Genomic DNA, 25676 nt, shown 5'->3' with positions numbered 1-25676 from the left:
ATGTGATCTTCGATTCTGTTGTATTTATTCTATGCTACTTCGGGCTATTTAACTCACAGTATCTATATTTTTTGTTTGTTCTGGGTCCACTACTGTCTAACCTAAATGTATGTTGTTTTCAGAGCCTGCTGCCCCCCTTACCCTCTTCCTGAAGGCTACAGGCGTGATGGACAGTCTGTAGTGTGTAAGTCGTCAAGCAGCCGGGCAATACATTATTCATATCTCTCATCACAGAGGAGGCTCGTCTTGGCCTTTACTGACACACACTTTCTACTTTACACTTTGTACTACTTTAATTCACTATTGCTCATTAGCTTATATTAAAGTTCTTCTAATGACCTTTTCCAGACAGCTTTATAACTTTATGTCCTAATTATTCAGCCTAAACACAACTCTCATGTCAATGTCTAATATTGAATTTTGTGCCTGAATTAATTAGGAAAAAAGGCTATTCAGAAAGAGAGTGACGCGAGTGGGAAGATTGGTCCAAGTGCGACTCCAGGCCGGGACACAACTGAATATGGCCAACGCATGCAGATATTCTACATTAAGGTAAGCACTTTTGAGATGGCTGTTCTGTTCACAGTACTCACACTAAAATACAACAGATGCAGGGATTCCCAATCAAAGAACAAGATTTTGCATTTTATGTTAAATGTAATTACAATCTAGTGTCCAAAGGATGAGGAAAACATTAACTGCATTTCCATAATGTGTGCACATACAGGTGTAGGCCCAGCCCATCTCAGCATGATACATCTTTAGTATTTGTTGTGACATGAATAGCATTAATTTATGCTCACAAACAACATCCCAGCAGGCAGAGCCACATGCTTCACTGATGCTGCTGTTGACTCTCACCTGCTGCTGCCTCTGGTTGCCATGCCAATCCACTACAAGTGCGCCTAGGGCTTGACACAGCTTCATCATTAGCTACTGTTGTCACAAGGGGGTATTTCAAGAGCTTGCCCTGCCTCTATATGCGCCCTATACTCACATCCCCGACCTTCAATTTTCTCACTCCAGCGCCCTATTCCTGCTACAGTAGATGCTCCAAGCACTTCTCCACCCACCCCCTGCTAGTTCAGCTTCTGAGTCCCTCATCGGACCATGTCCCTAGACTGTAAGCTATTACCATATCATGAGAGCAGAGCCCCAGGCACCAGCAATGCAGCGCAGCTCCTATGTCTTTAAGAGAGAGAGAAAGTGAAATGGAGAACAAGGCTTGTGAGTGTGAATTGATTATGAGCAACATTTGTACCCTATTCTTAGCGCTTGTTTTTCTGATCAGCGCTGCACCGGCATGCACAGCATCCTTCCGCACCTATCGCTGTAGAGTACGCCCCTCTCTCTCCCCCCAAACTCGCCCGCACACGCACACACTCACACGTGCTCGCTGTCACACACGCGCAGTGCTGTCAGGAGCACCGCCGCTGGAGCAGAGCCATCTCACAAAAAGGAGGATCCAGGGGAAGCGCAGAGAAAAGACAGCGCGCGAGAAAGACAAAAGGGAAGGAGGACGGAGAAGGAGAGGAGCGAATAGGAGTGTGGGGACTGGCACGAGGACGGACAGACCTACGAGCTTTGTGGAGAGCGGCAAAGCCAGGGAGGAGGAGAGAGCAAACGAGAGGAGGGGGAAACAGGAAACGCGATCACTTTGAGCTGCAGCCGTCCGTGTCGCAGCATGGGCAATGCACCATCCCAAGGCATGTCTACCCTTTCTTAACACACACTTCTCCTGCAGGTTTCAGTGCTGTGGGGGCTCTGTGCTGTCCTACCGAGCTGCCGGTGTTGCTCTCAGTGTGTTATTAAAGCAGAGGATGGGGGTTGGGCCGGGGGCTTGTGGAGTAGCATCCCTTGAGGAGCAGTTAATGGCAGTTGGTACGATGGATAGGCGTGCAATGTGTTAGAGGAACAGTGTTGTGGGTGTAGAAGGACCAGGCGACAGGAGCAGAAGACAGGAGCAGCGTGAGAGAAGCAGGTGGTGCGGGTGGGTGTGAGCGTGGAGGGAGGTGACTCGTGAGACCGCTCCCTGTCAAATACTCAAACCCCAAAGTGTCCAGTTTACAACAAGTCCACTTTCCAACAGAATAATAGCAACAAAATGCTATCAGGAGTAATGATAGTTTAACTTGGCAGCTCTGCTTTGACTAAATGGGGGATGGTACTGGAGATGGTTGGATGGGTGGGTCGTCTGGAGATGCTTGAATCCCTTGAGCCAATATCTGTTATTCTAATAATTCCCTTTCACTAACAGAGCTGGATTTGGCTGGATATGTTGGCTCATAACTCCATCTTAATAAACACCAATCTTTTTCCTGCTCTGTGATCCAAAGCTGTCATAGATCCCTGTTTGACAAATGTTTGCATGTGAATGTAACACACGCGGCGGAGCTTATGTGTAGGGTAATGGGAAGGTTACACCCCTAGGAAGCTGTTTAGTGCTTTGATAAAACGTATCAACACGCTTATGGGATTACTATTGCTGTTTTCAAAGTATGCCATCAAAACGTAACCAACAACAAACTTTAAAGTAACGGTTTAAATCGTCATAGTAGTACTGGTTGGACTAGATTACCGTTACTGCGTCCCTCCCTATAACTCCGCTGTCTCCCTCACCTCTTTTCTCCGCCTTTCTTCCTCCTCCTCTTCATCACTTGCATGACCATTACCCAGGGACAGTCTGGTAGCTGGTGGGAAGCAAGGCAGGCACCATGAAAGACAAAGATAAAACTAAAGGAACTTCTAAGGATGGCAAGCCCAAAAAGGGGTTATTTCGGCTATTTTCCGGTGAGTTGACAATTTGTTAGTGGCTTTTACAATTGCATGTTCTGTGCGTGGTGTCAAAATGATTAGAGCAAAAGGAGGACTTGTTACTACGGTGGAAATTTGAAACATTTCTTTATCAAAGATGCTCTCCTGATTGCATTTAAATTGTGTTATATTTGTCTGGTCATTTCCTCTGCTCGTGTGTTTGCGTTTCGCAGTTGACCTTTCAAATGTTTCTGTCTAAAATGAAACAACTAATTCCTTGAGTTTGACACGTTTATCGTTTTCCTCAAAGCACAGAGGAAATTAGCAAAGACCCCAGTGAATTCAGACAGAGGCGTTAGAGGCATGAGACAGCTAGAACAGTGGTACATGTGCTAGACACGGACTCTCACTGTGAAGGCTGTTCTTAGAAGTCTGACTTGTAATTCTTTGAACCACAGAGCTATAGTTTCTGAGCTATAGATTTCCATTCATGTGTTATATTATGTAGATATCTAATCTGAAATATGATTATTTTACTATTTTAATGCTAATTGATTAAAGAACTCAAATGTATTCAATATTGTTGTTTTCAAATTGAAACGCTTTATTTACATTTGGTACGCAGAGAGTGACCCAGTGACCTATCTAGATTATTTATTGATTATAGTGATACACATTTAGACAGAATTTGGCATTAAATAAATAAAATAATAAAATAAAATAAAATTCTAAACAGAATTATCACACCTGTTTTTACATTCCTTTTCAATATATGTATAGAGGTTTTAAAAACATTTATTATTATTTATTAGTTTTATTTTAGTCATTTTCTACATTTATGTTTTTGATTCCTTGGAAGTAAAAGGTTGTAGGATGGTGGTTTCACAAAGTAACCCAGATCATGGCAAGTACATAAACCCTATTATACATTCTATTATCCATGAAACTTAAATATAATTAGACCACATGAGCTTAGTGTGGCACTGGCCTATATTGTCCACGCTTATCCTAATATAGCTTTGTGCATGCAGACACCAGATCCTTTGGCTTTACGATTTCATGTAATATCATGTGTGTACAGCTTAGCTCTATGTCAACACACTCGCGGCTGTCAGCTGATCCTCTGAGCGGGAGCCCGAATGGGGTCTGGGAGGAGGGCTCTGCTGCAGCTAGTCTGAGCTGATGAGCTGCTGCTGCTGTGTAAAAGGCTATAGCCATGAAGAAGGAGCATTGTGGATGATTGTGATGACTGAGCAAAATGGAGATGGAAATGTGAATATACTGTTCTGCAGAGTTGTTCAGTGTAGACAGACATAATGTGCACATGCAAAATGGTACCACTGCCAGGAGAAGCCTGTGGACTTATAGTGAAAATCAAGAAGTAACTGCATGGAAACATTTTGTGACCCCAGAAAACATGGTAATACTAAACAGATGCATGCAAGTTTGAATCATTTTTGCAACACTAAGTAAAACTATAAGAAAATCTAAAGAACTAGTTAAGAGTTTTTTTTTAATTTAAATTGAATTGAATTAAAGTGGTGGAAAAATTTCAAGGCAAATTTATTTGTATAGCACAATTTGTACACAAAGTAATTTAAAGTGCTTTACAGAATAAGTAATACATTAAATTCACAATACAAACAACTCATCATAAAATTAAAAGAGAAGAGTGCAGAATAAAAACCTTTCAGTCATATGCACAGCTAATGAATATTGCAATTGTTGTGTGGATCAAGCATGTCAGCTATAGTAAAAAAAAGTGTAAAAATAGTAACAAAACATCCAAACTGCACTTTTTGTGAAATTCTTAACCCCCAAACAGACATTTACAGGCACATTTTGGCACATTTTTGATTAATTTCATAATTTATTCTTATTGCCCGCCAAAATAGTGATGACTTTATTATTGCATTAATTTGTTCATCGTAAATTCATAATAGCGGTCCTCATACAAAACATCTGACATGCACCTGTTGTACTGTTTACCCTCTTTTTTCATTACTCAGATGTTTACTATTGGCAAACCTGTAGGAGCCTTATGCAATTTTAGTATTGTGTAAATGAATTATCACCACCACCAATATTTATCCACTAACAAATGCATTTTAATCATATCATAGAGAGGGTTTAAACTGGCTATCGTTATTGTAGGATCACACCTGCCTGTCTCCCAAGTCCGTGCCACACAAAGCCTCATAACTGCTGCCCTGTGATTGGCTGCCGATGATGCAATGTTTTATGACAGAGAGATGCTGCATGCTTTAAGGGCATTTATGGAGTAATTGCCCCTGCTGGGAATAGTGTTAGCCTGCGTCGTAAAGATGCTAAACTCAATCAGCGAAACACAATATTAACATAAAATTCAAACTGTGGAAATACTAGGACCCAGTTAGCCGTGCATAAATTGGTTGAAATACATTGTGACTCTGGCATGGGATTCTGCCAGTACCTCTTTCCAAAGCACCAAGCTGTTCCTTATGGTGTCCTCGCTTCATGCAGAGCTCTCCTCATAGCAAGTTGAACATTTCCAGTGTACACCCACGTATAATTATACATACATTAGAAAAAAAAAATTATCTGTAATGTATTTAGGTCACTGTCATGGTTTGCTCTTTCATATGTCTCTCAAATGCATAGTAAGCAGTTTTCAAGGATGTTATTAAAATATGACATATACATTTATACAAGAAGGGCAGGAACATTGGCCAGCTCTTTGTACGATGATTGAATAAATTCGGAAAAGGTTTTATAAAAAGGATTTATGTTTTAATGTCAAGTTAATGTCAAACAGTGCACTGTTGAACATCCTGGAGCAACAATTGAGCAAAGATTTAACTGCCAAACCAATAAAAAAAATATATATATATTGTAGTGTTCTGGTGTAAGGAAGCACAAATAGTTTCTTCTGGTTGTTTATTTTCTGAACATAAGGGCTACTGTAGGCTGTAAACCATGTCAAAACAAGAGCCAAACAACAGCAGTCTCAACTCACCAAAACAGACCAGTAACTGACCAATGGAAACTTTATATCAACTTGTCGGCATAGCAACCAAGTGTCACATACAAGCAGTTACTTTAACAACAAAAGGTGTCAACTCTGAACTAAACACAAATATCAGGTCATTACAATATAAGTATAATGGAGGCAACATGTTCCATTGTTCGCAAAACAGGAGCTATTTATTTATTTATTTAGTGTAATATGAGGCTTCTGATGATTTTTGTTGGATTGGGACTGAAAGAGTAACTAGTTTTAATGAGGTTTAAACTACAATGAAACTTGCAAATTAACACCTGTTCATAGGTCTCAAAAATCTGGTGCCTATTTCAGATTGTATTGGATGAATGGTTGGTACATTTCCAACAATGGAGTATTTTAAATTTTTAAATTTTATTTTAATTTTAAGTTTGTTTTCATACCTGACAGTTTTAACTGCTCACTAGCGGTCTTCTTCAGAGTGGTCACATGATGTTCCTCTGATGTGTTCGGTTGATGTAAACAGGTTTTGGCGCTCTCTTTCAACTGGTCGAGGCAGGACAGCAACATCTTTAGTCCAACTTCTTCAGAACAGTATTCCTGTTGTGTGAGAGTAAAAAGGCATCCCTGTTTATGTTCCCGTGGGCACATTTCTATATTTTGACTGCCTCCTTAATCCAGCGACAATGTTTGTTGTCCTCTGTCCCTAAGATGTTTGCTTTGTCCTCGTTCATAATGGGTCTTTCTCCAGACCAGATGAACCTCAGCAATGGAAGTCAGTTAATCAGAGGTTACATCACATTTTTCATGTTTGGACTTTTAGTTTCAATAAGACAGCGAAAGAAAACAAAACCAAAAAAAACAAAACAAAACTCTAAACAACTCAAGAGGACAGTGTTTTTTGCTCTGTCAGAAAGATCACGTTTATTATTTTTTAAAATTAATGTTTATTACACAAACCTCAAGTGTGATTACGCTGAAACGGTTTAATAAAAGTTGAAGTGGTAATGTATAATGTAAACAGTGACTGAATATTGCATATGACAACCTTCATGAATTCTTTATTGACAAAGTCGCTGTCTCGTTTTCTTAGACCAAACTAGCTGTTGATTTGACAGTAGTCCTTTGCTTTACTTGATGATCGTAGCGCAGTCCATTCAGTAATGTGTAGTGATTTTTAATTTGGGAAGTAGACAACACTATTGAGCCGGTGCTTGGTTTCAGAAAGTCCCAAGGGGGGTGGCTAGTGAGAGAATAATAAGAGAAGATACTGTTGAAGAATCTAGTGCACCTCTGGGAACTTCTATCAGAGGAGTCGTATCTTTATGAATCAATATGGAGTAGTTGGCTTTTTTACATCAATCAAGCAAAAATTATTTTGTTTTTACATTTGAGCAGATTTCTATTTTGACTGCTGACATATTGATTTTCAGGTTTATTACAAAACTAAAACCTGTGAATTCATAAATAGATACATTACTGTTTAGAAATTACATGGTCCAACATAACTTTAAAATGCCTTTACTTACGTTGCAGGGTCTGAACCCAACATCTTTCATATTATTAAAGTGAAATTAGTCTTGCCCCAGTGCAGATATATTGTAAAATTGTGAAAAGCATATTCACTGTAGTTATATAATTAGGGTGCTGGATGCGTTAGAAATGTGAGGAATAAGTTTGGACTGCTGCACATTGTTTAAAATGAACTTGTTCTTCAAGTTTTAAGAGAGAAAAAAATCAGCATTTAAGCCAATTAACACATAGCTGACAAAACCAAGATAGTACGACATTTTTTAAAGTAAAGTTTACAATAAAAGCTACAAAGGCTCAGTTTGTTTCAGCAGGCATCTTGTTCTCATCGTTTTAACACAATATCCCGCTCCCCTGATCCAAACACTGGAACAAAGCGGTCAGATACCTGTCTGATTCTCACCTGGTGTTTTGCTGTGACTGAAATAGCAGCGCTGCAGACTGTTCTTAATACTTGCATGAAAAATGGGACGGCTCTGTGTCAGCCTCACATCTGAACAGGACAGCAGCAGTCTAAACATAGACAATGTAGATCATGTCACACAACTCCCCCAGTCCCAGCAGTTGTGTTTTGGACTTGTTTGTTGTGGTTAACTATTAAAAATTAAAATGGTTTGCTGCAAATCTTCTGTAAGTTTGCATACAATTGCAGCTAGATAGGGCAGGTTAGTGATAGCTAATTGTTGTTTTTTTTTGTGTATGGTGTGGTTTCTTGGAGATCTTTGTACTAACTAACTAACAGCACAGAAAAAAAAAAAAAAAAAAAAAAGTTAACTTTCAGATCACAATTCTTCAACCCTGTTTTTCCAACTGTATTTCTGGTATCATGCAAAATGTACCTCACATGCCTGTCCAATTTATTACAATGGTTGGCCAGTGTAGGCAGATAATGAGGACAATGAGTGGCTTTTGCAGGAGAAGTACAGAATGTTTTTCCGTACACTCATACCCAGTATAAACTATAACACAAAAATCTGCCCTCTTCAGCTCTATTAGATAAATTATGCTTATGCTTATATACAAGTATGGCATTCTTGGCAGTGAAATAAAAAAGCCTCTCAAAGCACTCCTGTAGTCATTATTCATTTACTCCATATTTGGTGATGGTAAGCTCCAGTAGCCACAGCTGCCCTGAGGTAGACTGACAGAAGCAATGTGACAAATATACGCCGTTGGCCCCTCCACCAATTTATCACAACATTTATACTCAGCAAGGTGCTTGTCGGGCCCTAAGAGCTCAACAGAACTTTGAATCATACCTCCTTTGGCTTGGAGGATGGTCAGTGGTGGAAGTGCTGGAGTACTTTAACACCTGAGTCATTGCTGCTATAGCTGTCATTTTTAAATGGTGAATCCCTAAAAAAATGTATTTGCATCAATGTTACCTACTAGCCCCAAATCTCCTTCTCAATGCAGTCACCAGCCAGTGTCTAGTGGTCAGTTTCTGCCATCACTTCTGATTTCAAGCTCAGGCAGTAACACAACCACTCAAACTGATGATTTGGACCAGAGCAGCCTTCCTTCTGCCACTCACTGGACTGAAATGTTGGAAAAAATCTTCTCATTCTGGTTCCACTCCACAAACACCAATCTTTCACCAACTTTCCATCACCCACTTACTCAAAGTTGTTTGTGAATAAGTACCACTTGGTGAATAGAGCATCTTTGTGAACTGCTGCCTTCCATTGTTCATTAGTTTTCATTGTTTGGGCAATTAAAGACCTGAGGCTCATTTTTATTCCCCCAGATCCTTTAAAACTTCGGATTTTACTCCCTATTCATAAGAGATTTACTTCTGGACATATTTTTTTGTCACCACAATCAATGCGTGTTATATTTTTTGTATTAAATTTTCATGTAAGCTCTCAACTTTTCATCTATGTCCTGACTTTAATCTAGTCTGGCATCATTCTCTGTTAGCGTTCATGATTTATGGCAGAAACTTGCTTCACTAATGCGTAATTTTAAATATTTTTGTAGAAGTCAAGAAAGTTTAAGCTGCGTCCTGTTAAAATTTGACTTGGCATTCCATAGCACAACATTAAACCTGCTCTGGAGATTATCTTTAAATATTTTGCCATTAGATTTTTATAGTAATTCTGGTCTTAAACATACCCTATTAATTTTGTAGGAATATATAGGACATGTAAATGCAAGTCATGCTGCCAAATACGCTGTCTTCCCTCCTTCCTTTCTCATTTTCCCCACTAGGAGCTACCCTACTCACAAGAATTCCATTTACTTGTTATCAACATTAATATACATGCAATGACTTATAAATACTTTTGGCTTCATGAACCTGCCTTCGCCCAGCTTAGCCAAGGAGAAAATGCCTTCTTCTTGCTTTGCCGGTGAAGCTGCACAAACATTGCATGCAAGATGGGTAGACAAGCCTAACCTCCTGCCAAAAACTGTTAGAGCATCTACTCTGAAAAGGTCATATTTTTTTCTTTTTTTATTTCTCCAGTCGCAAACCCACATCCCGTGTTTCTCCTGGTCGGTGTAGCTGCACTCATCTTTCATTATAACGCCAGAAATGGAAACCACATGCGTTTAAAATAGTACATATTGCATCAGCAGTTTTGAAGCCCGTGATATGAGATACTAAAGATAAGACAGATGCACAGTAGAGAGGTTTGCTTTGATTGTGAGCGGAGATGGAAATTTGTGGTCTAAGCAGAAGGTGGGAAAAAGGCTATGCTGACGCTAGAGGACTTCATAGCTCCTAAGTTAGATTTTTTTCCCTAATATTCCTGGTAGAAGTGAGTCGCTGGTTGGTCATAATTTGCTCAACTAAAATTGCCTCCTATTGCATGACCTTGTTCAATAACAGGAGCTCCGCTGAGGATGGCACACAGCTGTAATCAGTGACAAAGCTAGAACAGGCACACAGCGAGGAGATTTGAAGGTTGCCTCATATTGGGTTTTTGTTTCTTCTGGTTTTATATTGTTTGATTTCTGATATTAAAAGATTATACCCCAGAAGTATTATGTCATGAAAATGGGTTTGGCCTCATGCACAACAGTCGGGTTGATTAGAATTACAATCTAAATTGGAAGCAGTCAGATAATGTTACAGATATTAGGCTTGATCCTATTGGGACTCTAGTCATTGAGTTAATTAATCAGGTGATTTTTATTTGTCAACTAATTCTTTAATTGGGATTATAAAAAAATTACCTGCACAGCTGCAGAATAGAAAAGGCAAGTGAGGTGGAGTTGTTTGGAGTGACTCTTGAGATGAATCTCCCATTTTACATTTGAAGACAATGTATACCTGTACTTATCTATGCAAATTTATCGTTGTTTTGTAGGTACAGTTTGGGCCAAATGCCTGGTCAGATCATAGAGATTCAAGATATTTTTGAGAGCTACACACTGATCCTGTAGTTGACGCACTGATGCACAGGGCATGACTTAGTCGATCACAGCCCTCAATTAGACTTATTTATTCCCTAAGGGCACGTTTTACAAGTATTCTCCATGTAGACGGGCGTGTGTGTCAGGAAAGAACACTGTCAGGGCAGTTTAGTTGAGGGGGTAACGGCCCTCAGGACATAAATGCCCTTCCTCCTCTGCGACTTGCTGCCTGGACATTGCAGCTGACAACCAGGCATCAGCCAGATGAATTCTGGGAACATGGGGTGTGATGGGTCCCCAAGGATCTTGGTGCCTCTCTTCATAATTTGCTGCTCATATAAGAAGCACAGATTTTGGATGAAACATTTACAGTGTTCTGCTGATGATCAAACTGCACTTGTAAAGGTACTATTTTCAAAGAGTCACCATGAATAGTTGTGTTGTCTTCTTCAGCCAGATGTTGGAACAAGTGAATGCTGGGTTTCAGACATTCTATATGCCAATTATTTTTAATAAGCTAAAATGAATATTGTTAACATTATGTTGTAATACAATAAGTTAATGGGTCTAGTTACTAATAGAAATCATCAGGTCAAACAACTGTGAAAATACCTATTTCATAGCAAAGTACAATGTAATCAATAAAGAAGTCTGTACAAACAATACAGTTACTTTCACTTGACATAATCATAGTTTCTGGGTCATGTACATTATTTCAGTTTTAAGGGTGACTATATATGGTATGCAGTACCAGTCTATGGTACTGTATGTACTATTTCCCACCTTATTAGAATGTGATGGACACCTGGAGAGTGTAATAGCTCCCAGTGCTGTGTATGTTCCTCCATTGTTACTAAGGAAACAGGAGCTACGGGAGCAGAGCTGAAGCAAAGGAGTAACATGATTATGAGGTGTGAGGGGCTGGGGTTAAATGCTGCTTAAATTCTTGATGCTGTTTATATTAACTTTCCCGAGGCCGTCATGAATTTTTCAGGTGTCACTTCATGGACACATGCACATATTGTGTCCTACGTTTGTGTGCCCTGAGTCTGAAAGTATTACCCCAGTGAATGAAAATAACTGCTTGTTCACATTTGACACTAAATACATTTTAAAGATGAAAGGAAATTAAAGGTTCACTGTGTCACTTTGGTGGAGTGTCTGCCATTGGCTTGTCTCCATGGAGAGATAGATAGATTTATTGCCATGCTACGGCCGTGCAATTAATAACATTTTAATTGAGACCGAGTTCCACTGATTTAATGATCAGCTTGGGTCTTTTTAATTGAGAGGTCCACAGCCAATCCTCAGTAAAAACATGTGGTTGGGAGCAGAGATCAGGCTTTGGAGGAAGAGAATTGCTCTGTTTAATGGATAATTTATGTTCTGGAAAACATATTGAAAACCATTTTTATTTGTTTTTGAAGATAATCTAACTGAAAATCATGATTGAACAATATGACAGGTTCATTTTAAGTTTTTTTCATGTCATACTATGGAATATTTCAGGTGTATCGATGGAAACAAGCAGATGACAGACCCTCAGTCAGAATAGTTACATAGTGCATCTTTACTGTTTTGAAGAATATATAAATGTTATGGTCTGACACAATAAAAAAACAGATGCAAAAAACATGTATAAATAATTGATTTGATCACTAATTCCATGTGCCTTGAGTATTTTTTACTCCTGCAGTTTTTGCTCTTTAAACTGATACTGTAAGCCATTATGCATGAAGTATTGCCAAGCCTCTGCATAATACATCTAATATTCCTGTATTTTCAGCAGTCTGGGCTCTGTGCTGGCAGACTCTCAACATTCACATTTCTCTGATGGAAGCACAGAGCAGGTGTAGAAATAGCACTGTTTGTTTCCTGTGAAGTACTGGGTGTGGCTTTGTTTTTGTGTGGCTGTTCTGTGGATCGAAGATGGCACCAGTGGCACCACCAAGAGGTCTTTGGTCAGTTCCTCAAAGTAGAATTATGGATTATTATTGATAGGACAAACGCATGGCTATGAATATTATATATGTCAACAAACCACTTTTATGTGCACCTTTTGTCCCCAAGTTGTGATGAATAATATGTATGTTTAATTTTTATTGTGTAAGTTATAGTGACAGTAGAAGCAGCATTATTTATTCAATTTTAATTTATTTTATTTATACAGGGAGACCCATTGAGAGCAGTTAGACTCTCTTTTTCATGTTCAAAATACAGAAAAAATACAAACAAACAAGTATATAAGCCATTTTAAAACATTCCAAACATTTGCAGGTGTGAGCATAAAAGTTCATGACCAGATTATTACATTGTGTTTGCGGCACCAAAGTATCCAGTTTTTAGTTTTGAAGCCATATGAAATTATAGAAATCAAGCATATTATTTAAACTAATTTGACAAATTTTTAAGAGCTGATTTTCCAAACAAATGTATAAAGTGCTGTCTCTGCGCTTTTGTGTAATTTCACAGTTCATTAACTTTTATGGAGATAAAATAAGACATTCACAGGCACATATTAGCACATTTCTGATGGATTGCAACAATATCGTCTGAATATTGTCATGGGGATTATCCAAAAACATTGAGATATTAGTTTTTGGCAGCCGTCCCTAAGTTTTATTTTACCAAGCAAAACATTAAGAACAAATTCTTATTTACAATGTTGGCCTGGGAGAGTGATAGTGAAGTGATAGTACTGAGGAGGGTTGGTTTGCTGATGACTATATGTTAGCTTAATTAAACTATAGATATCTCTTGAAGGTGCACTATGTAACTTTCCAGGGTTTGGAAGATCTGCTACCTGTTTCTATCCACAGAAAAGTTTTTTTTTGAATGTTCCACAGTATGGCATTAAACAAACATACCTTGTATTATTTTTAGTTACAGAGACCTGCTTGTCTCCATGGAGATATATGAGTTACATTCTTTAACACCATTCTGTAGAACCTTCTACGCAAGTCAATAATCAGCCTCACTATGGAGAAGCTGGTTGTGTACCCTCCACCAGAAATGTTACATAGTGCACCTTTAAGTACTATTTTGGTTGCTTGGAATCCAGAATACACACTTCTTCAATACTGTACGACTGGTCACCGGTGAATCTCCCCATTTTCAAATGGCCGTGATTGACAGGTGGATTAGCCAGTTGGGGACATGCATGGTCCACCTGTATCAAGCACTAAACTCTGTTAATGTGAGGTGAGATACATTTTTATTTTAAATCACAGGTGACCAATGAGCTCCTTTGTTTCACATGTGTCACTAAAAAAAAACATCTGATTGGAGGATCATGTTTGACTGGAGCTGAGACACAGTGAAGGGCATGGGACCAGACTGATATCAGTCTGAGATATCGTTCTGGATTTGCCAGGCAACTATTTTGGCAATATTTTTCCTTCTACTCAAATTGTTTAAATTGAAGATTTGATCGTATTGTTTCCTCCAACTTCAAAATGTCAGAAAGATTTGCACTTTTCAAACCTACCTTTAATCTCCTACCTGCACTGATATATTCGTCTCAGTCTCTGCTGCCAAACATGGGCTTCACACTGTGCTTCAGACCTGTGTCATTTGTATTTATTGCCTTTCTAATAACAGAACTGGATAATGGGTGGGTGGAATCGGAAGCTTTATGAATGTAATTGCATCAGGTGTTTATCACATTATCTCCTGCTCTTTTCTGACCCCCCTATTTCACACAATAATATTATCCCAGCCATATTTGTCTGGTTTCCATTCACTTCATAACAAAGCTTCAAATATTCATAACTTCATAGAATATTTGATGCCATGCTTGCTCTAGTGGGGATATGCATTTACAGGATTCATTAAGAGACCTTCTGCTTCACAGCTGTGACAAATAACAGGAAGAAGAAAGGATTATTTTTGGGCCATTCTGGGATTTTTTTTATAGTTTGGTGTCCTCCCAGTGTTGTCTTAAAACAGCAAGTTTTTATTTTTTTTTTATTATTTTTTCCTAACACCTTCTGTCCTGCATCAAGAGATGAACAGCAAAGTTACATTTGGAGTGTGGTAACTGCATTTTAATGGTTAGAAACAGGAAGCACTAAGATAAGATTTAAATGGCAATCGTGTGTTATAAACCAACTTAACTATTGGCATCATGTGCATTTATTTATTTTATTTTATATTTATTTATACAGGGAGACCCAATTAGAGCACTTAGACTCTCTATTTCATGGTAGAATGACAAATAACCAGCCTCCCAGAATGCATTGAGTACCTGATTAGAGACAGATTTACACCAAATGCCATTCCTTTATTATTTGATTTAAACTTAAACTGTATTATTTATAAACTTTATACAAATGTTCCTTTGGCAATTAATTTCACTGTAACTATATATATATAATTTTAAATTTATAATATATCAGGCTTTTAAAAATAATATTATATTCATATTTCAAAATAAAAATTGATAAAAAGCTATTTATCATACAGTAGACCAGACAAGCAAGATATGCAAATCCTCAAGGGCCTTTGTAGTCACAATGCCGCACACAGGAGCAGAAAAGTGTTTTTTGTTTATTTGAAGTTGATCCTTCCTGCATTAGTAGTCTGCTGTCGTTTGGGTTTGTGCATGTTTAACACAAACAGAGGCTGGGTAGAATACAGATGGGTCTCAGAGATGGCGAGGTCGTGTTGGTTCACGCAAACTAAGTGCTTTTCAAGTGTTTACATGTTTCATTAGGCACTGCTGTCGTGTGAGTGATATTACAAATGATTATTTCTATGCCATGTTTGTAAATCTGATACATTGTTAAGCCTATATTGCATGTTATTTATGATAGAAAAAACTTTTGGGACAAGGGTCACCGGACTTGTCGCAATTAACATATAGCAAACCTGTAATTACAAGTGATTTTAACAACAAAATATCTTGCTAGTATGTAACTCTTTATATTTTCACCTTCACTTTGCAACATGCATTTATCTATATTTGCAGTTTATATTTTAGTTTTTTCTCAGTTTTTATTTGTCAGGGACAATGTACTTTACCTCTAAATAGGTGATTGATGCCTCTAGCCAGTGCAGTTCTAGTTAATTGTTAATTGCACCTCAGTTGCAGTGCTTGAAAAAACACAGTTAGATTTACATTTTCAGCTGCATTTCCAACATGTTTGGAGTAGGATTTCCTTGACGTGGGAATACAGTTGTTGTTTGGATATGTAAGATAGGGCTTTTACTATGTTTCATAAACGTGACAGAAATTGGTAGCACGTTGAGAGAGAACTGAGATGTGTAGAAAGAATTAGGAAATATGTAATAGCTGTATCTACTTTTCACTGACTTCAATAAAATGTAAATATGTAGGGTTTACTGATGAGGCTGATGACTGACAGCTTTAGCCCAGAGGCAATGCTTTGGTGTTGTACATTTTAATCTGCTTTCATCGCAGCAGATTATTTACATGTATCGGATGTGACTACAAAGGTGAATATATGGAAAGATATGCCACATATATGTATACATGTTTAATATTTATGTATTCGCAATCGTTGTCATGTCAAAAAGAGTTATAAATAAATCGAAAGTATTTCATTTGTAGTTCAATTGAACACCTTGTCAAGTCAAATTAACCAGCTGCCATTGATGGAGACTCACAAGTAACTAGGCCTGTCTCAATAATTACTATATCAGCTTATCATTCAATTCAATTCTTGAGGGTCAGCATGTATCGTGAGTACTTTTTTGCAGTAGTGGGATATTTGTGGCTACTTTTTTGCTATATGGCAAGATTTGAGTTGTAGAAAGTTGAATAAATTACTTCTATGACTCATTATAGATACAAAAAGTGTTGCATTCTGCTATTTAGCCATTTCAGCTCATGTTTTCTTTTTTTTTTAATATTGTAAATTTAGTATAGTTTTTTGGGGGAATAATTCTGCTTTATGGTTTGGATTCAGTATTATCGTTTATCGTCTGTATTTACTTAGCAGCAATATATCGCACCTCAAAATGCATTACCGTGACAGCCCTAGAAAGTATTTTATTTGTACTTCTAATTGAACACCTTGTCAATGCAAATTATCCAGCTGCTACTGGTTGAGAGTCACAAGTAACTTTATTACTATGTGGTCCAAGTTATATGTAAACATTTCCCAAACATTCAGGCTTTTTTTTTTTTTGTGTGAATCTAAAATACTATTTATTTGACTTTATCTGCTCTAGGTCTGCATTATTATTATGTATTATTGGCCTTAGCCTCTTGATGGACTGGGCTGTTGTAAATCCCTTGACATTTCACATAAAAACATGCGTCTACTTCCTGAATTTGAATTTGCCAATGTCATCGCTTATTCCCACCTGCAGTGCTGGTATATGCATTTCATCCCACAGTGAAACAGAGCGTGTGCATGTGCGTCATGTGTGTAGTGGATGTGTTGTGGTAATAACCGCCATCTCTTTTTGAATGATTCATAGACAGCAGAATACTAATGAGAAAATATCTGTGAAAAACTACACTCTGCCCTCAAGATGTCACTCAACTCCCAGGAAAACGTGGTTACCTGCTCGCATCTTCGTCATAGCCTCAGACATGTTTATGAAAAATGCCTACTGATGCGGCAAGTTTAATGATAGTAATGTTTAAGACTCTATTCCTCCCTTGTCAAGCTTTGCATTGTTACGGAGATGATGCGTGACACCAGCACAAAGCGGAGTTGATTGAAAGCAATAGAAGAGTTGAATTAGATTAATCATTTCTGCTTGACGAAAGACGAGATAGTTGGAAAGAAAGTAGGACATGATCTTAACTGCGGAAGGTCAAATCATAGCCGAGCAGTGAAGAGGGAAGGGGAGGCGGCCTTCAAAATGAGCCCCATCGCTCTTTTCCATATCCCTCCTCTCCTCCATTCTTCCGCCTTTGTTTTTTCTTCATGCTTGAGTATACCTGATGGCGCCTGAACATAGCATGAGTCAGTATTGATTTCCCCTTTGGTCTATGCTGTGATTTGACGTAGGAGTCCGGGGCCATGCAGAGCAGCCCTTTGTTTCTTCTGCGTGTCTAAGCACACTGGCCAGTACGTAAAATGCTACATCACGGTGCGCTGCTAGCACGGATTTACATCAAAATACACAATCTCCTGTGCAAACTGGATAACAGTGTCATAACTGTACTAGTTTGCAGCTTGCTAATGAGAGAAAACCAAATATGTTTTAAGAATAGTTTAACGTGAAGACTAGAATCCAAATGTCTGCTTAGTATTTTTGGTAGGTAACACAGACTGTATATGTAAATGGATATCACTAACCTGCTAGCCACTGCATTCTAAATAGGAAGTGATTATGGGCGTGATCCCGGCTCCATCGACTCCAATTCAGGTCCAATTCGCTTTACATTAGAAAACTGTCACTTCTTTCTCTGTAACTGCTGCTGTCAGGCTCATCATTTTGGTCTTAAAATGTTCGTATTAACCCGCTCTACATGATCCTGGGATTTTTATGCCGCTATTGTGTCTGTAACTCAAGATATGAACCTTAATAACAGACAAATCAGACACCTTCTTTCCTCAAGGTTGCTCCTGTTAGTGTTACAACAAGTCTGATTGACAATGTTACTAAACCCCCTGCTAAACCAATGATTCCAAATATGGAACCCGGATTCAAATTCGCCCCTATAACTGCTAGCCTCAATGAGCTTCATTTGACTGGAGCTGAACACTGTGGGTCACGTCACACTCTCTTAGTCCACTTCTTTATACAGGCTATGGCAGGTAACAAGCAATAAATGCATATCTGTTATTTTGCTGTACATTTTGTCCTTCCATGAAGTCTTGTCTTGACCAATGTGTTTATAGACAGTGTGATGAGATCTAAGTATGTGAAGCAACTCTCTTTTCAAAGGGCACTTTGTGTAATGTTTCTGGTTGATTGTCCACCAGTTGGCTTGGAATATTCCACAGTATAGTGTTTCAACCTGGAAAGGCTCAGATGGGCACCAAAGAAAAGTATTAGCAGGCTTCATTGAATGAATTATCTTTGGCATTCTGTCTCCGGCAGTAGACAAAGGCGTGCAACTTAGATCAGGAGATGTCCCTAAATGGAGGGGGGTGGATAGGAGCGGAGTTAGGTCTTCCTAGCTCTATTACTTACTGGTCAGTGGTCTTTATAATTTTTACTTTTGTCTTTAGCAATAAAAACACGTGTAAAAGAATGTATAAATGTTAACTGTCGCACTGTGGACATTTCCAGGCAATAACATATCCATGTAAACAAGTAAAAGGCAAATTCCCCACCTGAACAGTTTGTCTGTTTTAAAATTCAATTTCAGGAACAAGAGAGAATCAAAAACTATTTTGTTCAAAGTAGATATTATGTCATGTAGCTTGAAAACGATAAGCTAATAAAACAGTGAGATTCAAGCTTGCTATTTCAGTTCTTGTATTCCCTGATAGTTGTAAAAAAAATATAGAAGGATTAGACTGGAGCAGAGATACAGTTTGTTCCAGGTTTACAGCCAGTCCCAGAATTCATAACGTGTGCTGCTTGTTTTAGGGTGAGCCGGAGGTAATAGTAAATACATTACAACTTCACTGTTAACAATATCGTTGGTGTAAAAAAACATACAGACATTCATTTAACTCAGTTTGGCTTCCTCACTGCGTATTCTTCCTGTCTGTAAACATGTAGACATATCAATAGAAAGGGTTAGCTTGTGTTCAACTTTGAGTTTAGTGTAGGTGTAAAGCGATTCAAAACAAAAGTGAAATGTTATATTCTCTATTTGTTTCTGTTTGAAATATTTATGGAATATTTATGGAATGGCGACAAGCCCGTTTAAACCAACAGCGCGCTTCTTCATATTTGCCAAAGTCGTCTGATAGGTGCAAAATTCTCATCTAATCCTTTACCAAAAATATGTTGAATTCTATTTCAGTTTGCAAGGTGTTAGAGCAGAGTTCCCAAACAACAAAGTAGTTGCCAATTTACTAGCTAACATTACTGCTAATATGTGAAACAACAACTAATGTACTGTTTGATTTTCAAATGAGTAAATAATAAGAGAAGAAGACAAAAACACAGTCAAACATTGGCTGCACTTTACCATAATGATGTTGTTACAATAATGGCTTGATACCACAATATTATCGACATATAGATTTTAGAAGGCAAGTTTCAACACATAATGGTAATAGTTTCGTTCATATTTCCACGTGGTCTTGTATTGGTTCTTATATAAACTATTCTCAAACTACTTTCCAAGTGTAAGTAGTTGTTCAGATGAGTTTTGATACCATAGTTTTTTAGTATTGATTAGTGTCTGAGTAATTTTTTAACAGCTGTACTAAATTACCGGTATAGCTTTCAGTAACAGTTGTTTTGTGCTATACTTATTGTCAAGGGCATAGTGGCAGAGTGGCTAGTACTTCTGTGTGTGTGAAAACACACTGTAGTTCTGTAATCCTCTTCTTCCCACTACCCAAAGACATAAACATATGAAATACAGAGAAGGTTTCAACGGTCGTCATCTGGACACTGTTTTTGCCATCAACACATTTCGGCTCCCATCCAGAAGCCGTTTTCAGTTTGATAACGCTGGATTGAAACACTTGGATTTATGCTACTCTGAGTTAAACAGTGAGTCCAGTCCCCAAGGAAGGAGTTTTGGAGTGAAACTGCCCTGCTCTTGTTTACTTGCTAACATAATTAAGGGTCGTTATGCATAATCAAAACAAGGCCTGTCAAAATAAATATGATATGGACTTATCGCTCAATATATGTTAGATGGAACAGTCATTTCTGGGGGTCAGTATTTACCGTCGATAATTTTTCTTTGTACTAGTTGGGAACTTTTTGCTATTTTTCCTCTCTACAATTAGATTTGAGCTGTATAGGTGTGAATAAATAACTGCTATGACTCATTATAGATACAAACTAATACTAAGTGTTTCATGCTACTATTTATTTATTGGCATTTTTGTTTTTTAACCATATTAGACATTTGGAATAGTTTTTGGGGGATAATTTGCCTGTAGGGTTATCGTGTCAGTGGCATAAATTAGTTTCAATATTATCATTTATCGTCTGTATTTTCTTACTTCTTTGAGAAAACAGTGTCCAGATCATCACCGTTGAAACCCTCTCTCCATCGAACCACTCCTGGACAAATGCAGGATTACATCGTCACACATATATGAAATAGTAACTTTAAATTGTTGTTTAGTTATGTGGTTGTCTATGTGTCGTCCTTGTACACCTTATGGTACAATATGAAAAAAGCTTGTATATAATAATAACTTTCCCTTCTTTCTGTAGATAACCCTCAACACTGAAGCTAACTCATAATTCAGTAGTGAACCTGCTCTCTGGATATATCACTGCTGCCTCCGCTCCTCTGTTGGTTTTACAGCTCCACTGAGTTCAAAGGTCGTCTTTTATCAATGGTTTGTTTGCCCTTCGTGTTAATATATTCCTCTCCTCCGCTGTGCCAAATCCCTGTCTCAGGATTACAGCTCTTGGATGGAGCGGTATACCTGTACTTTATACCCACAATGCACCATACAACCATTAGCATAATCATCACATGCTCCCTCTATGACACTGTTTTATGGTATATGATCCCTCTATAATACCTTTAATTAGATTGAAGCTTAAAAAATCAAGCAATTTAATGATAGCTAGGAGATGAGAGATGCAGATTTAGGTTAAAATGTTCGTCTTTTACTATTCAGATTTCTAAAAAGCTTAGGGGCTATTACTGTGCGCGCGCTTGTTTGCATATTATCATTTGGAATTAGGGCGGTAATTGCCTGCTATTCTTTATAATTGAGGAAAAATTGTGGAAATTTGTGCTAAGGGGTTACTGGAATGCTTCATAGCTTGTACTGATTTTGCACGCACAATTTGAACAGTATAACTACACGAGAAGACCTTATTCTGTAACCATGACACCCGCCAGTCAATTGCTTTCTGATTGGCCAACGTTTTCTTGCATTATTTGAATTTTGTGTTCACTCTACCGCTGGAGAGAAAGGGAGATTTGTGGTCGTATTATTGCAAATTCACTCTGCATTATCGATCGGCAGCTTGGCTTGTAATAACAGCACAGACATGGCTGCAGCTATTATTATAACCAGGGCATATTGAGAAAGCTGCGGTTTGGGAATAATGAAATCCTCTGCTTCCCATTATTGGTAGTCAAGCATGTTTTTCTTTTCATTTTAGTTATCCCGGAAATTGCTTCAACTCATTACCTGAGATCAAAACCTGATTAGATGTCTGAAATCTAATCTCAGTAGACATTTTAATGAGCAAAAAAACTCTTATGAATGGCTGTTTTTAATATTATTGTAGCATTCTGGTATAAGGAAACATGCCAAATTTCTTCTGGTTGTTTATTTTCTGAACACAATGGCTACTGTAGGCTGTAACCCACGCCCAAACAAGAGCCAAACAACAGCAGTCTCCACTCACGAGAGCCAGTCCCCAAAACAGACCAGTAACTGACCAATAGAAACTTCACATCAACTTGTCGGCATAGCAACCAAGTGTCACATACAAAAGCAGTATCAACAACACCACAGTTAAAAGAAGAAAAAAGGTGTCAGCTCTGAACTAAACACAAAATATCAGATCATTACATTACATTGTATTACATCAAGTATATACAATAATTTAAAGGTGTACTATGTAACTTTTCTGATGGAGGGTATGGCACCTGCTTGTCCCTTGAAGTTGCTTGTTATTCCTTTGATTAGAATGTTCCACATTATGAGAGTAATGTCTCCATGGACACAAGCAGGTCATGTTACTAGGGCAAGTTACAAATCACATTTGTGGAGAGGATGTTTTAGCAAGTAAAACACCTGTAATAAAAAACAAAACAAAACATCCATTTTCTTCCACTTTGCAGTCTAAGCAGGGATCCCCTGACTTCCCTCACCCCAGACACACGCCAGCTCCTCCGGTGGGACCCCAAGGCGTTCGTAATAAAACAAAACGAAACAAAAAATAACAAAATAGATCACTTTAATGGTATGTAGAATATTCCAGGCAAAGCAATAACATCTCCATAGAGACAAGTAGATGGCAAATACCCACCTGAAGAGTTACATAGTGCACTTATAAAAAGATGATGGCTGGATACATAAAACCATACCAGTTTATTTATTTCAAAGAATGCTCAGAACAAAAAAAAATATCCATACTTTGCCAAGAAATCTTATAATAGTGTACTCACCCAGAAAGTTGTGGATATAGATTTTTACTGTCCATTTACCAGCCATTTCACAATAGAAATGTTAATCTCTCAGGCACTTTTATCTGTCTAGCACTTAACATTGACTCTCCTGTTTTATCTGTATGGACAAGATCTGTGTCTGAGCACCATAATACTACAATAATACTAATATCACTGTGTTTTAAGTAGCATTAAAATACTTCTTTTGAACATACATAATAACATAAACGGCCTATGGCATCTATAACATTGAAGTTAAGCTAATTAACCTTTTTGGGGGACTTTACCACTAGGCCTGTCACAGTAATTACTATATCAATCAATTATCGTTCAATATATAGGAACAATATTTTTTAGGGTCAGTATATATCGTGGTCACTTTTTCTTTGCACTAGTGGAGAACGTTTTGTTATTTTTCCTGTTCTACAATAAGATCTGAGCTGTAGAAAGTTGATTGAACAAATTCTTAAACTCATTAGAAATATAAACTAATTACTACAAGTGTTTCATTCTGCCATTTATTTATTGCAGTTCATGTTTTTTAACCATATTGTACATTTAGAATATTTTTTGGGGGGTTATTGGGTCAGTGACATAGATTGGTTTCAATATTATCATTTATTGTCTGTATTTTTGTCAGCAAAATTTCATACTTCAAAATGTGTTATCCTGACAGGCTTATTTACCATTGCATTAATATTCAAATTATTATTTTTTTATGCACATCACTGGTCATCTCATCTATAGTAAATGCTGAGTTATTGTTGAAACAGACTGACAGCTGCAAAAATTATTATATTACGTTATTTTCTGATCTGTCATAGTTGTAATTTGATTCATTCACACATGTTTAACACACAAACCTTGCATATTTAAGCTGAATTCTTCTCTCAAACATAAAAACACTCTGTTGTGATGTCATGTGGTAATACAGGAAGTGCTCCACTGTGTTTTTAAACTCCACACTTTTTCACTTTATATCAAAACTATTTAAGCTAAAATAATGTTAAATGCTAGCATAAATCTGGCTTCAGTCTGGAGTCTTACTAGGACACTGTCACCCTTAGTGTCAAGCCTCAAAATCCCTCTAATTCTAGAAAATACCCACATGCATCTTGTGGTTGGGGTGGGACCACTCTGCAGTGAGCACCTCGGAGCCGCCAGCGCTGTCTGTGCAATCAGGCTGTCATTGAGGCCAGCCTTTCATCTGGGGCCTTTCACTGCGAAAACCTTTCACAAGCCAAAGAAAAGGGAGAGATGCGAGGAGCAAGATGGAGGGGAAGTGCTAGCTGCCCCGAGCGCACCTCTTCAGTCCCACAGTGAAAAAACCATACAGCGATGAAGAGGAGCCAGATGTGTGGAGAATGCATCCAGCTACAGAGGACTAAGGGAAACAGTACAAGCGCTGCAGTTTGGGGCTCTCTTCTTCTGTTTATTCACTTTGTAAATGGTCATGTGTCCTTCTCAGGCCTACTATAGCACAACAACAGAATCACTGGGGCGTAGTGTAAGCACAAGAGGGTTGGCGACCTGTACGTAGCTGCTTTCATTACTACCCCATCGTCAGTGTGCTTGGTTCCTTGTTGGGAGACTTATGAAAGAAATTTTAAGTCTTGCAACTGGATTAAAAGTTTTGAATTTGTTTTTCGGCACTCATCCGAGAGGCTTCTTCAGTTCTTGTTAGGAGAAGTTACGTTGATTTGAAATGGATTCGGACTATTTGCTGTTCCCCATGGAGGGTGTTTATGATGGCGAGGAGGACTACCAGGTGTTCCTCCCTGATGGACAGATGTTGTGGCTGGGACAGGTCGATCCAGATGCGGGAGGTAAGCGGTCAAACAGAGGGCTGCCTTTCAAAGCTCGCTTTTATCTTGTCACATTCAAACGTGAATCATTTTGTGCCAAATCCATCATCGCTGCCAGCTTCTGCACAGTTGGGCCACGTTCAAAATGGGAATCTGCAGCAGAGGGAAAGTAGAGCCAAAACTTTCACTTGGCTGTTTGCTGGCATCAGGTGTGTTTTTTTTGCTTTGTGCAGCATTTATGGAATACAAACAACAGGTTTAGTTGTCTTATAAATCGTTTAGGCTTTCTTTATCTGCCGAGTGGAAACTTAGCATTTAAGATCATCTTTGTGTCTCTGTGTGTTACCTCTTCTGCTGTGGTAGCACTAGTTAAAGTAGTACTGGTCAAACTAGAAGTAGTAATGGCTGTAATTAATGGCATGTGTGTAGTAGCTATAGCTAGTTGGGGCTGGGCGATATGACAAAAGCATCACTACAGGGGCTACAGTGTGTTTGTCCACTGATTCAAAGGTTGGTGGTTCAACTCCTGCTCTCGACATAAAAGAGTCGTTGAGCGGTTAGATCTACTGGCCCACAGGTCTGTGGATTGATTCTAGCTCTCACAGATGAATGCTGTCGTTGTGTCTTTGGGCAAGGCACTTTGCACAGCTTGTCCCCAGAGTCTGCGTACAGTGGTGTGTGTGTGTGTGAATGGGTGAAGATGGAAAAGAACTATATAACAATATGACCATTTACTACATACCTTATTAAAAGCAAATAAAAATAGCTTTCAATTTTAATTTCCTGGACATTAACAGCATTTTTAAAATGTCTAAACTCAAACCACGTGGTTTTACTGACAGAGGATTGGCTGTAAACCTCTTGATTAAAAAGACCCAATCTTATCTTTGGCAATTAGGGACATCTGACTCTCAAACCTGATTAAAATGTGATTAATTACACAGCCCTATGTATAGCTATAATACACCGTAGGTTGTATCAGTTGTGGTAGAAGTACAAAGAGTGATACTAAGATGCTCATTCACTTTATATTGCACAGGGC

The 25676-nt window shown here is 38.2% G+C and overlaps 2 protein-coding genes across 2 annotated transcripts in view; both read left to right on the top strand.

The window, feature by feature from the left end:
- Nucleotides 1-25676, top strand: part of LOC117374337 (apoptosis regulator BAX-like) — a 240471-nt gene that overhangs the window by 91008 nt on the left and 123787 nt on the right. The window lies entirely within an intron of this gene.
- srcin1a (SRC kinase signaling inhibitor 1a) overlaps nt 24535-25676 on the top strand; it is a 123251-nt gene continuing 122109 nt past the window's right edge. Inside the window, exon 1 of the mRNA XM_055223802.1 lies at nt 24535-24655. Within this exon, the coding sequence (XP_055079777.1) occupies nt 24535-24655 (121 nt within the window). The remainder of the gene's footprint in view (nt 24656-25676) is intronic.

Source organism: Periophthalmus magnuspinnatus, chromosome 8 (genome assembly GCF_009829125.3).
Source record: "Periophthalmus magnuspinnatus isolate fPerMag1 chromosome 8, fPerMag1.2.pri, whole genome shotgun sequence".
NCBI lineage: Eukaryota > Metazoa > Chordata > Actinopteri > Gobiiformes > Gobiidae > Periophthalmus > Periophthalmus magnuspinnatus.
The sequence above is the reverse complement of the archived record's forward strand: the minus strand, read 5'-3'. Positions and strand labels throughout refer to the sequence as shown.